This window comes from Chamaea fasciata, unplaced genomic scaffold (genome assembly GCF_029207755.1).
Source record: "Chamaea fasciata isolate MVZ Bird 193981 ecotype frontalis unplaced genomic scaffold, bChaFas1.0.hap1 SCAF_8, whole genome shotgun sequence".
Taxonomy (NCBI): Eukaryota; Metazoa; Chordata; class Aves; order Passeriformes; family Sylviidae; genus Chamaea; species Chamaea fasciata.
In genome coordinates, this window is record NW_027094093.1 from 37,575,632 (window position 1) to 37,597,554 (window position 21,923).

The 21,923-nt window shown below is 46.4% G+C and overlaps 2 protein-coding genes across 4 annotated transcripts; both read right to left on the bottom strand.

Moving 5' to 3' along the window:
• Positions 1–421: 421 nt before the first annotated feature.
• On the bottom strand, positions 422–4,725 carry RBM43 (RNA binding motif protein 43). The gene is made up of 4 exons (XM_066189287.1): positions 4,645–4,725; positions 2,641–2,839; positions 2,097–2,191; positions 422–2,017 (listed from the first exon to the last, which is right to left on the bottom strand). The coding sequence occupies exons 1-4, from the start codon at positions 4,645–4,647 to the stop codon at positions 1,298–1,300; spliced, it is 1,017 nt and encodes a 338-aa protein (XP_066045384.1). The 5' UTR covers positions 4,648–4,725; the 3' UTR covers positions 422–1,297.
• Positions 4,726–5,647: 922 nt separating this feature from the next.
• NMI (N-myc and STAT interactor) lies at positions 5,648–15,021 on the bottom strand. 3 transcript variants are annotated; one of them, XM_066190441.1, is made up of 11 exons: positions 14,868–15,021; positions 14,656–14,767; positions 13,629–13,679; positions 12,219–12,296; positions 11,806–11,952; positions 10,770–10,868; positions 10,124–10,292; positions 9,560–9,666; positions 9,250–9,445; positions 8,618–8,724; positions 5,648–7,483 (listed from the first exon to the last, which is right to left on the bottom strand). In XM_066190441.1, exons 3-11 carry the CDS (start codon positions 13,671–13,673, stop codon positions 7,262–7,264), a joined length of 1,170 nt encoding a protein of 389 aa, XP_066046538.1. In that variant the 5' UTR covers positions 13,674–13,679; positions 14,656–14,767; positions 14,868–15,021; the 3' UTR covers positions 5,648–7,261. The 3 variants fall into 3 exon arrangements, with proteins under 3 accessions (XP_066046538.1, XP_066046537.1, XP_066046539.1); XM_066190440.1 differs by having other exon boundaries at positions 14,656–15,021; XM_066190442.1 differs by lacking the exons at positions 14,656–14,767; positions 14,868–15,021 and having other exon boundaries at positions 13,629–13,750.
• Positions 15,022–21,923: the final 6,902 nt, after the last annotated feature.

Sequence of the window (21,923 nt, forward strand, 5' to 3'; positions counted from 1 at the left end):
GCTCGATGTGGACACTGGAAGACAGCACTAATTTCATTAAGGGATTATCCTTCATAGAGGATTTTCTCTTTGACAAGGTTGAAAAACTTCCCATCTCTGCTGCAGTTCTGTGGGGACGACCCCGAAGAGCTCCAGGGGGAGTTTTCCAGAGTTTCCCACCCCTGAGCAGAACCTGCAGAGCACAGGGGGGGAACTTGGAAAGGATGAAATCTCTAAATATTGCTCAGCAAAGCACTTAAAGCTCCTCAGCTTGCTGCTTTGAGAATCGTTTTTAACACACTGCTCTAACACTTTTCATTGGCATCAATGGATAATCAGACATGACAAGAAAATGCCTCGAGCATTTCTTGGGCTTCAGGGTTTGGGCTTCCAACCAAAAACTTGGGATTTGGTTAAAATAAACACAGACACAATGTTTTGGACAACTCCTTTCTTTAATGGCAAGAACCCCTAAAACTCTCCCTGCCCATCAGGCAGAAGAGCTGGTGCTCTGGATGTTTTGACAAATTATTCTAAACACACAGATATCACGAAATAAAAGCTATTTTCTAAATTGGTTAAAAAAAAAAACAAAACACCAAAACCTTTGTGGCCTTGTAATAGATCTAGAAACAGATCTGCTTAAACAGAATCTGATTCCAAAGTCTGAATGCCCCCAAATTTTCTCATCAAATCTCTGGACACACTTTCACGTTTAAATAATGTGCTGTCAAGAGATGCTGCAGAAGCCTTTACAGCTGGGGAAAAAAAAAATAAAACCGTTATTGCTCCTGTGAAAACAAACTTGCCTGTTTCCTTCAGGGAAGGCTTTTCAAGGCTTTCTCAAGCCTGTGCATTTTGCTCTGCCAAGTGTCCCAGCTCTCTCCTCTGTGCCCCTCAAGGGGGAGAAGGTCCCTCTGCAGATGAAGGCTGCAGAAAAGGTCCCATCCCTGGCTGCTGTGGCCATCTCCTCCCAGAACTCCTCACAGAACTCCTCCCAGGGTTTCCTGCAAGGCTGGCCCACGCAGATCAGAAAAAAAAAAAAAAAAAAATCTCTTTTCTCATCATGCACTGAGGTATCAAAAGGAAAACGTGGCTCTTTCTGGACAGAAGAGGTTTAAATTCTTTCCTCTCTAAGTGCAGAGATCGTTGGTTTCTTGTTCTCACCTTAATTTGGTGTTTGGGGCTTGGTGACCTCCCTGTGCAGAGCCGCCAGCCCGCGAGTGGGACAAAGTGACATCCCGGCGACAAAGTGGGAGACGTGCAGCGCCACAGGCACAGCCTGGGTGAGAAATACAAGCTCCAGGAGCACTCACTCCTACCTGGAGTGTCTCTTCACGTCCTCTGTGAACCCAAAAACACCCGCAGAGGTTCCTACAACGTCAATGTGGGTGTCAGAAGGGAGCACCAGCACCCCGGGGTGCCGGGGTTTCAGCCTTTCACAGAGCTGTTTGTACCTCTGCCTCTCAGCTCTGCCGGGCTCCTTGTAGCAGATCCTTTCCTTCCTTAAAATCCTCTGCAGCTCCACGGAGGAACTTTCGATCATTCTCTTGGCCCTCAATGCCTGTGCAGCACCGGCCTTGCTGGCAGCACTCTCAATGCACACCGTGGTGATGTCACCATCAGTGACACCAGAAATGACGACATCGTTTGCCTGCAGTGTTTTGGGGTGGAAGGACCTCATGTAGTGATAGATATCCGTGTCCAGAACCACCACTTGTGTTTCCCCGTGTGCGTCCCGAACCGAATCCCTCATCTCCGCGGCACCTCTGTGCTCCTGCAGCTTCCCCCTCAGCCTCTGATGGGATTTCCCCTCTCTTCTGTCCTCCTCTGAGAGGGATTTTGCCTTTGCCAAGAGGAATTCTCTCAGTTTTCTGAGGGCTGGGAAGGAGCCTTGCACAGCAATTTGCCCGTCGGGCTGCAAAGGCCCGAAATCCAAAGCCGGGCTCTGCTTCTTCATCTCTTCCACCAAATCTCCTAAACCAAAGTGACCTCTGAAAGCGGCCAGGCTGAGGGTGGATGTGACACAGAGGAAGGCCTGGAACGGCGAATTGGAGAAGTTAAGGAGCGGTTAATTAGGCGTGAAGCATGATTCGATGGATTGGGGAGGAGCTCACCTTGCGGCAGTAGCGGGTCACGGTCAGGGGGTAACGCCTGGACAGCCTCCTGTCCTGCAGGAGATGCTGATCCTTCTTCAGAACCCTCTCCACAACTGAAAACAAACCCAGATTCACTCGCTGAGCCGTGAGACAGTCACCCCCAGCCTGCTGGAACCCTCCATCTACCCACACACATGCAGGCCACTCAATACTCTCACCTAATATTTTATGTATTACTCCAAATTGCTCTGAGAGACACGAGCCTGTCTCCTTGGCACGTTAATTGGCAGAGATTTATTCCCCAGAGCCTGGCTAGGAAAATAATACGTTATTCATGGCATAAATTTGTTCCTGCAAAACAAACACAGCCCTCTGCATGACGAGTGAGTCATTGCTTCAACGAGCAGAAATAAAACCCTGAAACTTGGCCTGATCACCAGAGAGGCTTCAGCCTCCCAGTTCTATAAAACCCCAATTTTCAAACATTTGGCTCGGGGACCAACACTCTGGGGCTAACTCTTCGGGGGCTGGCTGTGCTTTTAATACATTAATCTAAACATACCTCCTTGATCCTCAAAGGTTATGTAGGCAACTCCTTTATTCCGGGTGGGATACGTGACCTCTTCCACATCCCCGCCGTTGTTGCTGGACATTTGGAAGTGGATGGTGAGGATGTCAGCCATGACATCATCCTGCAGGAGGCCAGCTGGGACACCAGCAATGACAATTGTCCTCGTGGATCTGGCAGCTTGGCCCGCGGCCTGGGGGGCAGAGATGGCACACGGTAAATGCAGCAGATTCCCACCCCTGGAGAGACTCCCATTCCCCCTGCAATGGGCATTTAGGGGTTAGTTAATCCTGCTCAATCAGATCTCAGCGCCTGCCAGGCTGCCTCGGGCACCTGCATCACCGTGCACTACAAAATGGGTTTAAATGCCATTTAAACCTTCTCAGTATCTTCTTAAAGCAGTAAAAATGAGCACTGAATTTAAGTTTTTCAGCTGGAAAGTGCCGCTGATAACGTGGTTTCCTCTAATATTCAAAATCAGAAAAGAATGAAAAATTGTGACTGCACGTGGTGCTCAGCAAGGATTCCTTGCAGAGTGGAAGGAGCAGATTCCTTTTTGAATTCAGGAGAGCTGGGATCTTGGGCTGCGCTCTGACTCAGCCCCCTCAATTTATTACATGGATAACCTTGTTAAATTGGGAGAACATAATCCCAGCCAGCCCAGACTCGCAGAGCATGAAACAACCAACCACACACACGATTTCCATCAGAGCCAAACCCTCAGGAGCAAACACAAACCCCAGCCCAAACAGGATTTGCATCCATACCTCGTTAGGAAGACCAGATTTGCCTTCCATTCCTATTACCCAGACACAAACGGTAACATTTCACCGGGAATATCACGGCAAAACCACCGCAAATTCTGGAGCACTGACTAAATTTAGGAACAGTTCACTGACTTTTTGGAAGAAAGGAGGTAAATTTGGGCTGGCTGCACGGCAGCCTTTTGTGGGAACGAGCTGTCAGTAACTGCACTTGAGGTCAGTCACTCCATCTGAATTCTTTAAATTTCTCTAAAGGTTTTTGGTTTGTTTTTTTTTTTCCTGGGCCTGAGCTGCCTAAAACATGATCCCAGCTCCATCTCCAGAGCAGAACGCGCTGCTGAGGGAGTGACGTCCGTCCAAAATCCTGAGGACCACCACGGCGGCTCTGATAAACCCAGCCAGAGGGTTTATCTCCTTTTATCTCCCCCTCCCAATCAAATTTCGAGAGCCAGGAGCTTTTAATTAATTACAGTAGCCAATTCTCCCGGCGGTGCGGCTCGTGTGAGAGCGAGTCCCCGCTGCAAGGAGGCGGCACGGAGGGAATACAAACAGGGCGCTTCCAAAGCTGCAAGGCGGGATTTTCTCACGCCTGCCACAGCCGGAGCTCGGCTCAGCTGCCAGACAGCCCTCGCACCTTCCCAGCTGGTGTTTGGGAGCAACACTCGGGCCTGCTAGTGGGGTTAGGGGGAAAAAAAAAAAAAAAAAAAAACACCCCAAGAACACACGGTTTGTGCTGAATCACTCCCGAGACGCGTCTGTGCCGAGCAGCTGCTCCCAGGCAGGGATGGGCGTGAGGGAGGGGACGGGAATGGGGAGGGAGGGAGGGAGGGATGGGGCAGCGGCTCCGCTGACAACGGGGTCCTGCTGTGGCTTCCCGGCAAATCCCACACTGCTTTGGCTTGGGAGGGATCTTAAAGTTCATCCCATCCCACCCCAGCCCCGCCATGGGCAGGGACACCTCCCGCCAGCCCAGGCTGCTCCAAGCCCCGACCAGCCTGGCCTTGGAAACTTCCAGGGACAGCCGTGGCTTTTCTGGGAATTCCAGCCCAGTCAAAATTTATCCCGATCTCCCATGCAGCCCTGCCCTGTGGCAGTGGGAAGGCATTCCTTGTGAGCTGTCCCTCCATCCCTTGTCCCCTGTCCAGCTCCATTTCCACCCTGTCCCAGCGCTTTCCCCTCAGCTCTGCCGGCCCTGCCCCTCACGGTGCGCGGCCCCCGCTCCCCCGGCACTTGCCATGGCCGCCGCTCCAACGGGATGGGATCTACCGAGACGGGGATCCCACCGGGACGGGGATCCCACCGGGAAAAGCCCGGAGCGAGCGGGCCCGGCGGGGAAACGAAAGAGAAAGCGGCGGGGAAGCGGCGGGGCCGCCCCTCCGGCCGCCTCCAGCGCTGCCGGGACACAGCGCGCCCGGGCCCGCCCTTCCCGGCTGGGATTGCGGGACGGGAACGGGCAGTGGGATGCGCAGGGACGCGTAGAGAGAGGGACACACGTGGACAGGGACATGTGTGGACAGGGACACGCATGGAGAGGGAGAAAAGGGAGAAGGGCATGTATGGAGAGAGACACGCGGGGACAGGGACACGCAGGGACACGCGTGGAGAAGGACATGTGTGGACTGGGACATGCATGGACACGGACATGTATGGACAGGGACACACGTGGACAGGGACATGTGTGGACTGGGACACGCAGGGAAAGGGACACATATGGAGAGGGACACGTGTGGAGAAGGACATGTGTGGACTGGGACAGACAGGGACATGTACATGGAGAGGGACACATGGAGAGGGACAAAAGGGAGAAGGGCATGCATGGACAGGGACACACAGGGACAGGGACACACGTGGAGAAGGACAGGTGTAGAGGGAGACAGGCAGGGACAGGGACATTCAGGGACAGGGATACACGCGGAGAGGGACACACACGGAGAGGAAACACATCCAGGGGCAGCCCCAGCTTCTCTGGGCACCCCGTGCCAGGGCCTCCCCACGCTCCCAGCCAGGAATTCCTTCCCAAAATCCCACCTGGCCAGAGACACCCCAAAGGCTGCTCTGGCCCAGCTCCCGTGGCCACAAACAGCCCCGGGGTTGGCTCCACACCGAGGTTTGGGTGAAAGCTGCAGCTGGGAAATGTCCCTGTGTGGAATTTGGGTATAAAAACCTCCCAGCCCGAGAGAAAGTCGCCTCAGCGGGGAGGAAAAAGGATTCTGACATTTATAGAAACATCACTGATGCTTTATTCTTATTTTTCATCGTTAAAACCAATCTCCAGCCTTTAAAGCACCACTGCTGCTTTAAAATGTAACAGGGTAATCATCACAAGCCGTAATTCATCAGGGACAAAGGCAAGACATTTACAGACATTGTCTTTAGAATGTAAAAAAATCTGATTTAGTTTCTGGGCTTTAAAACCTGCAGCTTCTCACTACTCCTTATGAGTGACACCTTAGGAGAATTTTAAGCCTTTTCCTTTCTAAGGATTTACTTCTCAATATTTATCAGTGAGATCCAGTTGAAATTCATGATGTATTTCACCTTTCTCAGATTTTTTTCCCCCTTTCTTTTTAAGGTTGTCTGGTCTTACCAAGTTTTTGAGAGCGCAAAAGTGCACAGTCTCCATAAATTCTTCAGCACTACTTTGTTTGAAGTAATTATTATTATTTTACAATGGTCAGGTGATCAATCCCTGCCTTTGCATGGCCTTAACAGTGAGAGGTGCTACAGTCCCGTGCATCTCACTCGACAGCAAATTCCAAACAAACCGTGGTGTTTGCAGCCCTTTAATTTTCCATATTCAGCTTTTATCCATTGCCAATTAACAGTTTGTCTGGAGTAATAATCCCTGAGGTATTTTTTGCAGTGCTCTTCTCAGTGCACTCTCCTTTCCCTGCATGTCAAGATGTCAAATACCCTGAAAATAAATTATTTTCAATGCCAGGCTCACGTTAGCTTGGAGTTAAGATTGTTGGGGCCAAACCATTTCAGCCTCCAAGGGTGGCAAAAGTGCAAAGTCAGAGGAGGATTTGTTTTCTAAGGATGACAGCAGCAAAGAAAAAAACATTCCTCCTTGCAAAATTACTCTCTCCAAGCCTTCCCAGCCCCAGTCTGGGATCACCAGATCCCTCAGGGCTGTTCCCCCAGCATGGTTACAAAACCAGGCACAGCATCTCATCAATCCTTGACTGCAATAGTTTAAAATAACCAAAAGCATGAACAAAAATGAGGGAAGATTTAATTGCAGAAACAGGTATTAAAATCAAACAATAAAAGCAGCCCATGACCAGGCAGAAGCTCAACAGCTAAAGGCAGCAAATGCCAGGGCATTTAAGTGCAATTTCTTGGGTTTGCACCCCCAAATTAAATAAAATTTAATTAATTTTAATTAATCTATTTTAATTCTATTACTAATTTGAGAAGGTGGCTTTTATGAAATGAGAGGATTCTTTCAGCTATTTGAGTTCTGGTGTTACTCAGCAACCTCAGCAGGGCTGGAGTTGTGTCAGAGCCACCTTCTGAAGCTCTGGCACTTCAACAAAGCAGGACTGTGAGGAGGCTTTTGTCTCCAGAATATAAGAAATAACCCTGTCTGGAGTATTTTAAAATCTGCAAGGTATAAAATATGCAAAGTTGCAGAAAATTTTGAGATTATGCCTCAGGGGCTGCTAAGGTTTGGTCTGTGTCTTTAATCTGGAACGCAGGCAGGGAGTTTTGCTGACTTCCTATGCCAAGTCAGTGCCAGGAGACAAAACAGCAAGGCAGGGATTCCTCTTTTACAGTGTCCATTTCAGAACATTAAAGCACAGTATCTACATAATTCCTGTGCCTCTGAGGAACAAACCCTCAGAACTTCATGAGTCCCCTGTGATTTGTGAGGTGGCATCCTCAGAATCCTCCTCAAAACAAACATAGGCTGCTCCTCTGGAGATGTATTTGATTTTCTCTATCTCCCCCCCACCGTTGCTGGGCTTTTGGAAGTGAATTTCAATCATGTCCTGCACAGTTTCCTCATCCTCTTCCACCTCTGGGATTCCTTTCAGCAGGATGGTCTTCTTGGAAACCCTGCAGTATGGCTGGGGAGGAAAGGACAAACCTGGATTATACAGAGGAACTGGGAGAGATGGGAATTAAATTCCTGGGATCTTTGATGAGGTTAGGAATTTCCATAGGAGAAATTTCTCTGGAAAGAGCAGGAATTCTGGATTCACATACAATGAAGGGGCCATGGAGGAGCAGCTGAGGGCACTTGGTTTGTTGGAGGAGAGTGAGGGGAGACTCATTCCAGCCTGGAGCTTCCTCCTGAGGGCCAGCTCCAATCTCTGCTCTCTGGGAGCAGAGGAAGAGCTGGAGCTGGGCCAGGGCAGGTTTAGGTTGGATTTCAGGGAAAGGTTCTTTCCCAGAGGGTGCTGGGCACTGCTCAGGCTCCCCAGGGAATGGGCACATTCCCAAAAGCTCCAGAAGAGTTTGGACACCACTCCCAGGGATGCCCAGGGTGGGATTTTGGGATGTCTGTGCAGGGCCAGGAGCTGGATCCGTGATTCTCTGAGTCCCTTCCAGCTCAGGAGATTCCCTGATTCCATGATTCAAAGCCCACACCTTAACTGGTGTGTCCTGCCCTCCTTAATGCACCCACACTCTGGATTTGGGGATCTCTGATGGCTCCAGACAGCACCAGCCCATAAAATCCCTGCCAGGACACATCCCACACCTGCAGAGAGCCCTGCTGGGTGTCCTGCAGTCCATGCTTTAATTACAAAGGCCTAATTATATACACAATCCTGAGCTGATCACCATCTGCTCATAAAGCAGCAGGCAACTGGAGGGAGAGGATGATGAGCCAGCTCTGTGTGACAGAGTCACTGTTTGGGCTGAAGGCAGGAGTGAAATCAAGGAGTGAACGAGCAATGTTGCATTTGCTGGGACTTTGGGATCCTGACAGAGCTTTGTGACCTGGAGAACTTTGTGCTTTTCCTCCCTTCCCAAAGAGCCCAGCACAGCCACGTGGGGAGGGCTGAGATAATTCCATCAAGGAAGAGAAAAGCACACCCTTGAAAAATAAATTACAGCTCCCACACTGCAACGCATGAGCTCAGCAGCCTATTTCACACTCACATTTGCTGTTAAATTCACACAAAAGGAGTGAAAATTCTGCCCATTCTCCTGTTTCCCACTTATCTGTTCTTTCAGCCTGCAGTAGATTCTTTTACCTGAAACTTCCTCAAGTGAAAATCAAAATGTGGGGAGACAGAAAGGTTGAACCACCTTCCCTCTGCACAGAAAGGGTATTTAGTGCACCCCACAAACTTGTTGCTTGCTGTAAGAGAATAAGGAAAAAGAAACCCAGTTAATTATTTCATATAATTAAACCAATATTTTATAAACATTTCAAAGACCAGACTCATCTTTGTGGACGTAGAAACTAATGTAGGATGGCACGCTTGTAGTTTCTTCATGTGCATCCTGCAAAAAGTTTATCCAGCATTTCCAAAAAAAAAAAAAAGCAACATCATTAAATGCCCACAAAGGCTCTGAAATAAATCTAAAGCAGCTGCTCTAAGTAGATGTGGCTCCACTGATCATGGAATTCCATTCAGTTGGGCAACAGGAATGCCTGTCCAGCTTCACTGTCGTGTAACAGGAGCTAAAATCAAAGCCATTCTCCTGATGTTCTGTTTGCAATATGAGTGTCTGGCAATGCAGAGGAAACACCAAAAAAAACCCCAATTTTTTTGGAAAAGTTCTGACAGAAAGCTCATGAGCTGGGAGCAGGTACCCCAGAATGGAACCCAGGATGGACAATCTGGCCTGAATTTGGGTAAGAAAATATTCCACACTCTACCTCCAGGTTTGAGGAATGTGATGACAGCTGTGCCAGTGCCCTGGTTGTAGGTGACATTTTTTATTTCTCCTCCTCCTGCTGCCTGCTCAGTTTTGTAGAAATGCAGCTCAAGTTTGTCTCTCATCCAGTCTTTAGGAATGGGAAGCTCAGGGATTTGTGACACGTTGATCTTCTTTCCAGAGACAGTGATGTGGAGCTAAAAACATCAAATTTTTGTGCACTTTGTGACTGAAAACACTGAAAAACCCCCAGCACCTAAAGCTTTTAAAGGACTCAAGATTTTTTAGAGTTGCGCATTTCAGTTGTTTACCTCGAACTGGAATCCCATGTCAAGGTCAAAAGGCTTCACAGTCACATTTGCTGTTCTGTTGTCCAGTTCCACACAGTGCTTGCTCATCTTTGTCAGTCTCTGGGCAACTGAGGGAAATCAGATATGAAAAACTTTGTTTCATCATTGTGAACCCCAAATTATTCCCCAGTCTCTTAAAAAAAATCTCCTTTTGCATCAGTAAAGGAGGAGTAAACAATAATTAGGCAACCAGATCCATGTCTATTTCCATAAAATCTCTGTGGTTTTATGTAGGCCAAATAATATAATAACAAAGCCCTATATCAACTTTAATAACAACAAACAATATTATTTAAATAATATACAATAAATATAGCAAATATAATGTTAATTATACAGATAAAAATAGATTTTGAGTGGGAATAGTAAAACTTTTAAGCTGTCAAAAGGTATCTAATTCTATAAAATATTAAATTAAAGATTTTTTTTCCCATTCCATTCAAAATCCCCCTGGGGGAAAACCACACCACGACCAGGTGAAATACATCAGAGACATCAATTTTATAATTAAAACACAAATCCTACCTTCTTCATCTTCAAAAGTCAGCAGGGCCTGGTTCTGGTTGAGTCTGAAGGGGATTTTTGTGGCTGCCCCAAATACACAGTGGGTGTCCATATCCAGATCTGCCCCGTCATCCTTCATCTTTTCCAGGTGACTGAACTTCAGTTTCATTTCTGCCACCTTCTTTTTAATCTCCAATTTCAGAATTGACACAGGAAAAAAAGAAAACTTGAAAATTACCAATGCCATGAATATATTTTTTTTTTATTCCACTGCCTTCCATTTAATAAATGTCTGCTTGTTTTCATTCCTCTCAAGCTTTCAGTGCCTCTTGGATTTATTTCCATATCCTCTGCCTGCTTCAAATCGTCTTGCCAGGGAAAATAAGAAACTTTCAGGTTGATTTTATATTGAAATTAGTAGAGGTTCAAATGCTGAACAAGTGACCCTGACAGTCTAAGAGGGACAAATTCAGTGGAATTGTCCCTCTTTCCCCTGGAAGTGTCCAAGGCCAACTTGGACAGGGTTTAGAGCAAACTGGGATAGTGGAAAGTGTCCCTGGGGTTGGAATGAGATGGGATTTAAGGTCACTTCCAACCCAAACCATTCTCTGAAAAGAAAAATCTGCCCCCTTAAAAGACAAATTTCCCAATATTTCACCCCCTTTACCGGATTATCCTTGGAATTGTATTCTTCCAGGTCTTCTTTGAGCTTTTGGATCTCTTTTTTCAGCTCAGTTTTTTCTTGGTTTAGCAGAAAAAGTTCTTGCTACAGGCCAAAAAATATGAAATGCAAAATGAAACACTTAAATAAAGACAGAAATATATTTCAGCATGATCTGGGAAGCTTCTGCCATGCTGCTGCTCTTCCCTCTTCGTGTCCTTCTCCTTCCTCCTGCCTGCTCTGTAATTCCCCCAGAACAATGAATCCTGCTTGGACACAAGCAGGAATTTCCTGGACAGGGAATGTGGCAGGATGAGAAGGAAACAGAGCAGCCACAATCAGAAGGTGGCTCCTGTAAAGTCACCAACCACTGGAGACACTTGGACCACACTTCCCATCAGCTGAAGGTCAAAGCCTGATGGTGATCATGACCTTTCCTGGGTATAAATCCATTTTTTTCTGATTAAAGAGCTAAAACCAGCTTTCAGAAAACACTCTCGCCAACCTGAGTGTGTTTAAGCTATTAATTAGAACTGAATAGCTTGGAGCCATAATTTCTCATCAGTGATTTATCACAGCTCCTTGGCAGCCTGTGGAACCTTCTGCTGTTACTGCACGTGGAATATTGAGGGAATGAACCCAGGGGCTCCGGAACCAAGCAGTTCTAGAAGGTAAAAACCCTCTCCAGTCAGGGCCTGCCTCTTGCCCAGCTCACTGGCACTCGAGAAATGCTGATCCTTTGGGTGCTGTGACCCACTGAGCTTTATCCACTTCACCCAGACCTGAAACTCATCTCTAGGGGAGGATCTTGGCAGAGGAAGGTTGGTCTGGTCAGGTTTCATCCCAAAATAGGTTCAGTGCAGTTTCCTGCACTCTTTCTTTGCCTGCCAGTGAAAAACTCAAGTGCAGCAAAAAAAAAAAAAACCCACGTGGAACATTCGAGCAGTACTGGTAAAGCCATTGAAATTGGGAATATTCCTCCCATTTTCCTTAATCCACACCTTCCTCCCAACCCTCCAAACACCAGCAGCCTTCTCCACACCTCAAAGCTGATCATTCTGTCCTGATGCTGTTTCTCTTGCTCCTTCAGCTCTGTCAGCTTCTTCTCTGCTCTGTCACACTCTTCATCAGCAGTTAATTTGGAGAGAAGAAGCTTCATTTTGACACTTTCAGCCTCTTCAACTCTTTTCTGGACAGCAAAAAGAAAAAAGATTTTACATTTTTGAAAGGCTTGTTTCTACAGGAACAAACAAAACCTTGAGTAAGCCCTTTGTTTTTATTTCTTTTTTAACACTTTGGGTAAAAATTAAACTTACAAGATTTAATTTAAACATTGAAGAACAGAACAAAATAAAGATGTCATAAATGTGGGGGATTTGATCTGATTCTGGAAGGATGCACTAAGCTTTGTCTTTTAGCAAATTTCTATGGTCCCACATGCTTTACAGAACTTGCCTTCCACATCTTCAGCTCTTCCTGAAGTTTTTTCATCTCTTCCTTGGAAGTCCCAGGTGGATCAGTGGGTACCATACACTGCAGAGAGAAGAGGAACACGTTAGTTTTCTCCTCTGCTGGGCAACAATTAAAAAAAAAATTCGAAAAAATAAAAAATTAAACAAATATTTAAAACATTATTAACTTAGGTCAAACCATTGAATGATTTTAATGGCTGGACAGGACAAAAATCCACAAAAATGTGAATTACTGGCCTGCCTTTATTATTTGCTAATTATCCAGCTGCTAAAATCCACAGGTTAATATTTGGCTAAATAATAAATCAAGTTGTCTCCACGTTCTTCCACACAGAACTGAGCCCCTCAACCCCACAAAGGTTGAGCTCTGTGCTTTCTCAGCAGTTCCTCCAGGACGAGGTGTCAATATGAAAAAAAAATAAAAGTGAAAATGGGATTTTGATCTTCCAAGCTCGGGGAGATTGGATAATAAAAGGTAATATCAAGGAAGGTGATAAAAGAACCATTTCAGAATTGAAATTCAGGGCAGAAGTTCACAAGGGCAGGGAAACTACAAAGCCCAAAGAGAGAGAAAAATCTCTGTTCTGCTTTGTTTCTATGGCTGCAATATTTTGCAGGGGGAAAAAAAAAAAAAAAAAAAGGATAAATCCAAAGAGAACTGCTGAAATATTCCCTCCCTTTTTACTCAAGATTACATAAAGCTGGAATGGGAACCATGAAGTTTAGGCAGGGAAAAGGTCTAAATTAGCTAATCCATGGAAAAGATCTGAATTAGAGGATCTTGTCAGTTCTCTTGGTAATAATGCTGGGTATTTCCTAAAAATAATGAAATGTGAAGTATTTCTTCCAGTTTCAAATTAAGCAACAGGGAAATACCCATCTGTGTCTCAGTTAAAACGGGAAAAATATTCTTTCACTCCAGGGATTGAGTGCAGGGAGTAAAAAGGATGCACGTGCCAACAGCTGGAAGATAATAAGAAAAAGAATGCCTGTTTTTTACAAAAAAAAAAAAATAGTTTCACACAACAGTTTCCATCCTGAAAGACGGAAAAAAAAAAATAAAACAGAGAAAAGCCAGGGAAAGTCCCATCCCAACCACTTGTGCACTGCTGGAGCTGAATCCCAGGAAAAGAGAAATTCCCCTAAAATCCTTCACCAAGACGGATGAGTAAGAGAGGCAGCACAGAAAGTTCTAAGAGGATCTGTGAGGCAGAATCTTGGCAGTGGGATTCTCCCTAAGGAAACAGGGAGGTGGAAATGAGGAATCTCCCCAGTATCAAAGGGTGGAAGAAGGTGAGACAAGCAGAAGCTGTGGTTTACACAAACTTTCAGTCAGAGACACGAAAGTCAAATACAGATTTTAATCCCAGGCAGCACATCAGGAAATACTTACAAACCCATTGTCCTGCAGAGATAACGGGGGGCTTGTAACATCCATGGAAACCTGAGGGAACAGGGGAAAAAAAATGACAACATTGTGTGTGTTGTTTGTGGATTTTTTTTTTTCGTGCAATAGAATATCAGGAATACCAGAAGCTGTGCTGAGCTGGAAGAATTTTAAAACATAAAGGTGTAATTTCACAGGCGAAAGTGACAGATTTTGGACATCTGAAGCCTCCTCCTTTACTAGGAAATAAAAGCCGGACACAGATGTGAGGAATCCTGCAGTGCACAACTCAACTTTGCTGCTCTGGTAGTTCTGTATTTACCTTTTTGCTGCTTTTGTGCTGTTACACACATGGGAACAGCCTGTACGTTCTGTGCTTGAGAGCCTGGAGGAAAGGAGAGCTCAGAGCTCCTTGAAGGGGCTCCAGGAGAGCTGGAGAGGGACTGGGGACAAGGGATGGAGGGACAGGACACAGGGAATGGCTTCCCACTGGGAAAGGGGAGATCTGGGTGGGATACTGGGAAGGAATTCCTGTCTGGGAGGGTGAGGAGGAGTTGGAATGGAATTCCCAGGTTTGCTGTGGTTGTCCCTGGATCCCTGGAAGTGTCCCAGGGCAGGATGAACAGGGCTTGGAGCAGCCTGGGATAGCAGATGTCCCTGCCATGGGATGGGATGAGCTCTAGTGTCCCTTCCAACCCAAACCATTCTGGGCTTCTCCAAAACCTGCTTAAGACAAACGGAAACGCTTTCACCCAGCAGGTCATTTCAAACTTGGAATCTGCTGCCACAACGTTTTGCGGACGCAGCCAAAAAGGAACTCGGGGAAGCTCCCAGGCCACTGACCAAGAGGAGATGCCAACGTGCAGAAGAGTCCCAAATCAACCTGTGGCTGCCAGGGCAAGGTTTGGTCCTCTAACATTTAGGTTGGATACTCCACAGGTCAGACACTCTCTGACCACGAGATCCCAGCAGGAGCAGCCCAAATTCCCGACCCATCGGGGCAGTTGTGCCCCTCTCCCCTGGGAATCCTCACCTTGATTCTGACCCCACACCGCCGAACCTGTTTCACTCAGAGGCTTGAAACAGAAGTTACGGATCCCGAAATTCCTTTGAAGCCAAAATTCAGCGACTTCTGCACAGTTTCCCTGGGGGCGGGGAAGGAAACTGAAAGCATAAAAACCAACAGCTCCCCTTTGGTTTATCCGCGACTCCTCCTCTGCCGCGGGGGGCTCCCGCACCGCTCACCTCCCGATGGACACGGCCGGGGACGGGCTGGGGACGCGACCGGGGGCTCCGGCAACTCCCGGCGCTTCTTCAGACACCTCCCGAGCCCTCCCGGGATCGCCTTTCGCTTTCGCTTCCCGGCCGCGGAGGAAGGAGGAGCCGCAGCCCGGCCGGCCCCTCACATGCCCGGGGAGCCGCCGGGGGGACCCGCCGGGGTCGCCGGCTTTGCTCTCGCTGCGTCCCTGTTGCGTGAGGGAGGAGTTGCTGCCACCTCAGCCCAGCCCTGACGAGGCCGACGGGCACGACCGTGGGGGAAAGCGGGGAAATCCCGGGAAGAGGCGGGGAGCGGAGGGCTGGGAAAGCTGGGAAAGGGCGCTGGAGCGGCGCCCTCGGGGCAGGCGTGAGGGCGGCCATCGCCTCACGGCGGGGCCGCCGCTCGCCCGTCCCGCCTGGCCTCGTCTGGGAAATCAGGTGACGCAAACTTAGCGGACTCTGCCGAACTGGGATTTCTTTTATTTATTTGTTTGTGCATCTGTTTTATAATTCTCTGGGATTGCGTGTTGCTTTCCTTCTGTGGCACAAAAGAAAAAAGCAATCCCGGACAGAGAGAGCTCTTGCGGATGGGCATGGCGCATTCCGAGAAATTAATGTATAGGAGAATTCTGGGGTGTCAGCTTGTCACCCAAATGTGACCTCTAAAGAGGTTTCTGGGGAAAATAAACTCACTTTGATTTCAGTGGTGATCATTCTGAGGAAGAGAAAGCACTGGGTTCTCATCCAAGGGAGGGTAGAAAGGTGGAGAGGGACAGTGGGCGAGGGATGGAGGGACAGGACACAGGGAATGGCTTCCCACTGCGAAAGAGGAGATTTGGGTGGGATATTGGGAATATCCCTGCTGGGAGGGTGAGGAGGAGCTGGGCTGGAATTCCCAGAGAAACTCTGGCTGTCCCTGGATCCCTGGAAGTGTCCAAGGCCAGGTTGGAGAAGCCTGGGATAGTGGGAGGTGTCCCTGCCCATGGCAGGGGCTGAATCGGATCTTTAAGTCCCTTCCAATCCAAACCATTCCATGATTCCACACAGATAACTAAAGGAAAGACTCCATATCCTAGACTAAGAAGAAAAGTGCAGTATATTACTTTCAGGTTTCCTTTCAAACTAAGCCGACGGATCTTTTCGTGTTCCCCTCAAAATTGCAAACAGACTTGTACTCATTGGCCGAAGGATTCTGTATGGGTTGCAGTCGAACGGCGCTGACTGTTCGAGAAATTAATCCTCAAAAATCCAAAATATGCCAAATAGTTGGGGAAAGCGTAAACGCTGACTTTGTCACTTAGCAGATGTGGACTCTACTTTTGGAGAAAAAGCAGACGGGGCTGGGTAACAGCGAAGCTCTGTGGTGGAATTGGTCGGGCTCTGTGAGCACTCTCGAGGAGGTCCGTGCTGGAGCAGCCAGATTAAGGGTTTCGGGATTTTTGTTTTCACTGGCTCCGCAAAGGGAATCTTGGATTGCCCCCTGCTTGGATAGTGATCACCTCATGCCACTGAATTCACTCGGAATTTTACCCACAGCATGATTGTTACAGCAGCTTCAAAAGTCCTTATCTGTTCCTCCAGATAAGTGGATGAAACTCTCACCCTGCATTTGAGGGTTTATTATTGTTATTTTTATTATTATTTTCTGCCTTGACAATGGCTAACAATGTTTACTATTGCATTATAAACACAAAGCCGGTTACTAATGAGTAAAAGGGAGAGGTTTGCTGGAGTAGCCAGGGAGGAGGAGGTGGTTCTATTATGACCTAAGTCCCGCAGATTTTCACATTCAAATGTCAGGGTGGTGGGCTGCTCTCCAGTGGCCGTGGTCATGTTGGGATCTGAAGGAGCTTTGTTTCCCCTAACTCCAGGGAACGAGCAACGTCAGTCTGGTTCCAGGGCCAGCTTGGGGATTTGAGCTGAACAAAGTGTTTGTGCTTGTTTGGTAAAGGGAGTTTAGTGGAGATGCTGACCTGGGCCAAGTTCCTTCACCGAAATGGGGTTGACTGTCTTAGTGGATTTCTGGGTGTTGTGGATTTATGGTGTTAACCACATGTGAAGCAGAGAAAAGGGAAAAGGGTGGATTTCGTAACTCTGAGGAGTTTAGCTAAAGGGGAAAATCGAGGAGTAAAACGTACCATGGAGTACAAGAAGCTTTACAGCTCTTTGAGCTGCCTGCATTGATTCCAAACTTGCTCTTCAGGAGCCTGAAAAATGCTGGCTGAGCCCAGGAAGCTGAACTGGAAACTTGAAAAGAAAATCATGATTAGGACTCATCTACAGCAAGAAATATTCTGATTAAGCTGGAGGAAGTTTCACAGCCAGAAGGTGCCTTCAGTTGGAACCAAAACTGTTTGACAGTAGCTCAGTTAAGACTCTCATGGCATTGCCCTCAGAGGGAGGAAATTTGGGTTTTTTTAAAGTTACAACTGATTCAAAGAGGGAAGCAAATGGAAATTAGATGCCTGGGAATTAGTGGTGTCCTCCCTGCTCATCTCCAGGATTTCCAGGATCTGGAAAATGGGCCGTGCTTTTGTTGTTTATTAGCACCTGGGAAAAAGGAAATAAATTTCCCGGTTTTTCTTTAAGGAGCTGCACGTTTTCACACAAGCAGGACGCAATCATGGTGACTGTCAGGAACCCCTACTAAATTACTGAAAAGAAACCCTACAGACCTCAGGCAAACAAAGAAATCTTTCTGTCCTTGGTGGCATGCCAATGTCGAGGAGCGGATTGGGATCTTACATTTATTGTGTTCTCAGGATCTGTAACTTAGGCTTCAAAAAGCAGCATCAAAATCCATCAAAGAGTTCTGGGTCTCACTGCTGAGGCACCAAAACCTGGACCCTGATTGTCAACGAGACTCCAAGAACTCCAAGAACACGGGGATCCCTCGAGAAGTTTCCTATCCTTCAATTTCCCATTTCTCCTGAGTATTCATGCTGGGGAATGAACCAGCTTCCAAATGAACCCAGAATAAAGCTGGGTTTAGATGGCTGGTTTCTCCACCCTAGCTCATCCTGGCCCATCCCAGGGGGGTGGTGTGCAGCAGGGTCAGCTCAGTGAGGATAACTTAGTGCAGGGTTATCAGTCTCCTCTGATGTGGGACAGGTTCCAGATTGTGTTTTAAGGGGCCAACCCTGTAGGCAGCACAATCCCAGTCGTGCTCTCAGCCCTTTTTTTTTTTTTTCTAGCAAGGCAGAGGAGGAGAACAGACCTGACAAGGAACCCCCTGAGTTCAGGTGTCAAATACCTGCCTCACATAAACGAGCAATTCCCTTCCCAGCACAAACAGAGGGGTGAAATGATTGCTCTCTATCAATCTCCATCCTTCCCAGGACAGATTCTGAAACACATCCAGCAGGAGCTGGGGCTGTTCCAGCTTCCCTGGGCTGTGTGTCCCGGGAAGCAGCGCTATGAGGCAATGCCCTGGGCTGGGAATTAATCCCAGCACGGCTGCTGGAAGCAAACAATGCAGAAGGAATCATCTGAGCTGCACATTGGCAGGACTGATTCCCACTCCTGTTCTTTGGAAAATCACTGCATGTTAACGAAAGAATGAAATTCAGCTCATGGCAAATGGCACTGTTGGTGTTGCAGGGAGGATTGGTGGTTTATTGAGGCAGAAAAAAATCCAAATTTTTTTTGCTGAGAAGATGGAAATGGGAGGGCAGGGAAAGCAGGAGAGCAGGTGTGGAATTCCCTGATCCTATTAAAAAAAAAACCCCAAACAAAAAACCCACACCTGTTCTGTTTGCCAAACTGTAGTCAGCAGGATTTCTGGAAAGAATATAACTCTGAATGAAAACTACCAAGATAATATTTTTGATAATATTTAAATAACTGCCTCAGTCTCTAGAAATGATTTTTTTGAAAGCAATTGTGACATTTCCCTCCTTTTTTTCTTCTTTTCTTGATTCCCCAGAATTATTTCATACAATCCATTCTTTGTGAAAGAAACCCTTTCTGAGTGTCCAGCAAAGAGAAAGTCTTAGATAGAAAGCCATGGTGCAGCTGAGATGAATTAAAAAGTGAATCCATGCAAGTTAAAACATGGGAATTGCTCATGTTGATATTTCTAGGAAGGAGAGTGATCCCAATGTTCTAGAGCTTCGGCCTTGACACATTCCTGGAAAAAGTGGTGAGTGGTGAGGAAAGGTCATTTCTGAGAAGCTGTTAATGAGAGCGGAGTGTGTTGGGGTTGGTTCATTAACACCCCGGGTTTCATTCATCCCACTCCCCAGTCCTGACAAACGCAGGGATCTCATCCCTTTGGCCCGACATTCCAGACATTATCTCCTGCTTTACCAAACCTAACAGTGAGCAGAGCCCATGGGAAGCTCCGTGTTCAGGGAATCAGCTTCTCCTTCCAGCCCAAGCATGAAGGGCTCTTCTTTCCCTTTCCATTTTTCCTTTTTCTTTTCATCTTCCTTTTCCTTTACCTTTCCCTTTTTCCCTTTCTCTTTTCCTTTCCCTTTTCTTTTTTCCTTCTCCTTTTTCTTCTTCTCTTCCTTTTCCTTTTTCCTTTCTCTTTCCTTTTTCCCCCTTTCCTTCTCCTGTTGTGTTTTCCCTTTTCCGTCTCCTTTCCCTTTCCATTTTCTCCTTTCCCTTCTTCCCTTTCCCTTTTAATTTTTTCCCAAAATAACCCAGAGCTGAATTGTTTTGGATGCACTCATATTTCAATTTTTGCTTTTGTACACAAAACACCTTCAGAGGATAAAGAGCCGACAACTCTCAGCCCAGCTCATTTCCAAGTGTTACCAACTCCTACAAACGGTTTAGTTTTTACAGGATTTCATTAAACTCTGTTTTTTATTACACTGATTCTGGCTGAAGATACTTTCCTGTGTCCAGCTGTAAAAGAAATGGCTCCTAATCATTAATTTTCTGGTTCAGATCTGACAAGTTTCACTTTAATTCAACATTAAATATCCACCCTGATGTTATTCACAGCCTTAAAATTCACCGAATGAATTTGTGTTTTTATTATTACACTACACAAAACTGAGTAAGCTTTAGGGAGGAGAAAACTTTTTAAAAAGTTGGGTAAAAAGCAGTTATGGAAAGAAAGAAAGAAAATACATTGAAATATATTGAATTCCTCAGGAATTACCTTTCCCAGGATGAGTGTACTGGAGGGAAGAGTCCTGCATCAAAGCCTCGGATATTCCACAGACAGTGAAGTTTGGTAAATTTGTATCACCAGCTTTTGGGGAAAGATGATTCATTCTGCTTTCATCACCCTGCTCTGAATTCGGGATATTGATTTATTTAATGGGATGCAGCTGCTACTATTCAGGGACGAGGGAGAAAAGGAGTTTCTGGGATGACACTGCCAGCTTGGGAGCTTGGAAAATCTGCTTGAGTTGGGCTGGGATTCCTGGAAAAGACCTGGGTCTGGTCTGCAAACCACTGGATATCAAACTCCACTCATGTTCCACCAGGATGGAAGCATGAACATGAAGAAAAAAAGATCAGAAAACTGGAATAAAACAGAAGGAAACAAAAATTAATCACTTCAGTAATTTTCACTAGGGGAGTCCATCGTGGCAATGATGCCAAGGAAAGCTTTGATCATCAGTTTTTTGTAAGGCTGAATTTGAATATTTTGAGGTCATGGAATGACAGAAAGGCTTGGGTTGGAAGGGACCTTAAAGATCCTCTCATTCCAAGATTCCAAATTCAGCCCGAAGTTCCATCCTGGTTTTGGCCTGGATGCAAATCCCAGTTTGTCACTCGAATCAGCCACTTTGGGTTTGTGACAGTGCAAAGTTGGCCTAAAACTGGAAACTCATGGATATCCATCTTTAAATGCAGTAATTCATACCCCACGGGTGCACTTTGGTGCTGTTTAAAAACTCCTCACACTGAGAAAAGAAATCTTTTCCACTTATTTCGTGAGAGCTGCAAGAATTCTTGTTTTACCTTTTTATCCTGAAATGGCAAGAAATATAATTTTCCATTTACTATCCCACTGTTTTTTTTTTTTTTCCACAGCGCCTGGAGTGGTGTTTAATAATATTTACTCTTGGGCAGGATAAATATCAGAGGAATATTAACCGATTCTATTGTAAATAACAGGGAATTGTGTTTTCCATTCAAAAGCTGCCGAAGCCTCAGAATGACTGGGAGTGTTTAAGGGCAATTAGCTGGGTTATTTTGATCCATTTTTGACACTTCGGATGTGGTGTTGATTTAAAGGAACTCGAGTTCATGGATGTGTTTGTACAATGGAATTAATCTCGCTGGAGGGGATTGGTTTGCCTTTGGAATTGTTATTTAGGAGTGAAGTGTTCTAATGGCTCTCAAGCTGGCGAGATTAAGAGAAGCGCTAAGGCAGAGCATGAAAAATAAAGACAAATTAATACTCTAAAAATCAAATGTGATCAGTCACAACCTGCCAAGTGTGCGAACAAAGCAAAGGGGAGTTTTAATAAATGTGTAGAGAGGAGGCTGAGGCCACAGTCACGTGAAAATGACTTTAATGAGTGATGTTACCATGGGGTAGGATATTCCATTTTATTTCATAATCAGAAAAATAAGAAAGAAAAGAGACTTCAAAAAAGGAGTAAAGGAAGGAGAATTCCAGCTCCATAAAAAACCCACATGCACACCAGGTATAATCTGGGAATGAGACAGTGGCTCGCAGGCACAGGAAATAAAGAAACATCTGAACCACAGGATGATTAGAAGGGGAAAGTGTGAGTTACTCTGTATTTACACCAGGCTGAAAAGCTGGGATTGCCTCTTTTGGAAGCCCAGACCTCCAGCAGGTCATTCCTCAGGGAAGGTGCTGATGGGGATCACCTAGAGGAGAAATTCCAAGTGTTATTTCCAAAGAAGATGGAATAATCCATACTCTATAAACCCATTTCCAGCCCAGTTGTGCAAGCAGGAATTTCCAGGATTAGGAGGCAATGCCAGGAGCATGAGTTGGCACCAGGCTGGATGCTGCAATCGTGGAATTCTGTGTGTGAGGCCATGCCAGAGACAGCAGCTGCCTTCTCCCGAACCCACAGGATGGGAACTGTGCCCACGGATATA

Excerpts from the sequence above, each read along its gene's own strand:
- RBM43 (XM_066189287.1), bottom strand. Across the intron at positions 2,192-2,640 it reads AACCTTTGAGGATCAAGGAG|TTGTGGAGAGGGTTCTGAAG; the intron begins GTATGTTTAGAT and ends GTTTGTTTTCAG. Across the intron at positions 2,018-2,096 it reads TGACCCGCTACTGCCGCAAG|GCCTTCCTCTGTGTCACATC; the intron begins GTGAGCTCCTCC and ends TCGCCGTTCCAG.
- NMI (XM_066190441.1), bottom strand. The coding sequence starts at position 13,673 with ATGGATGTTACAAGCCCCCCGTTATCTCTGCAGGACAATGGGTTT. Across the intron at positions 9,667-10,123 it reads GACTTTTGAAGATGAAGAAG|TTGCCCAGAGACTGACAAAG; the intron begins GTAGGATTTGTG and ends GATTTCCCTCAG. Across the intron at positions 9,446-9,559 it reads ACATGGGATTCCAGTTCGAG|CTCCACATCACTGTCTCTGG; the intron begins GTAAACAACTGA and ends TGATGTTTTTAG.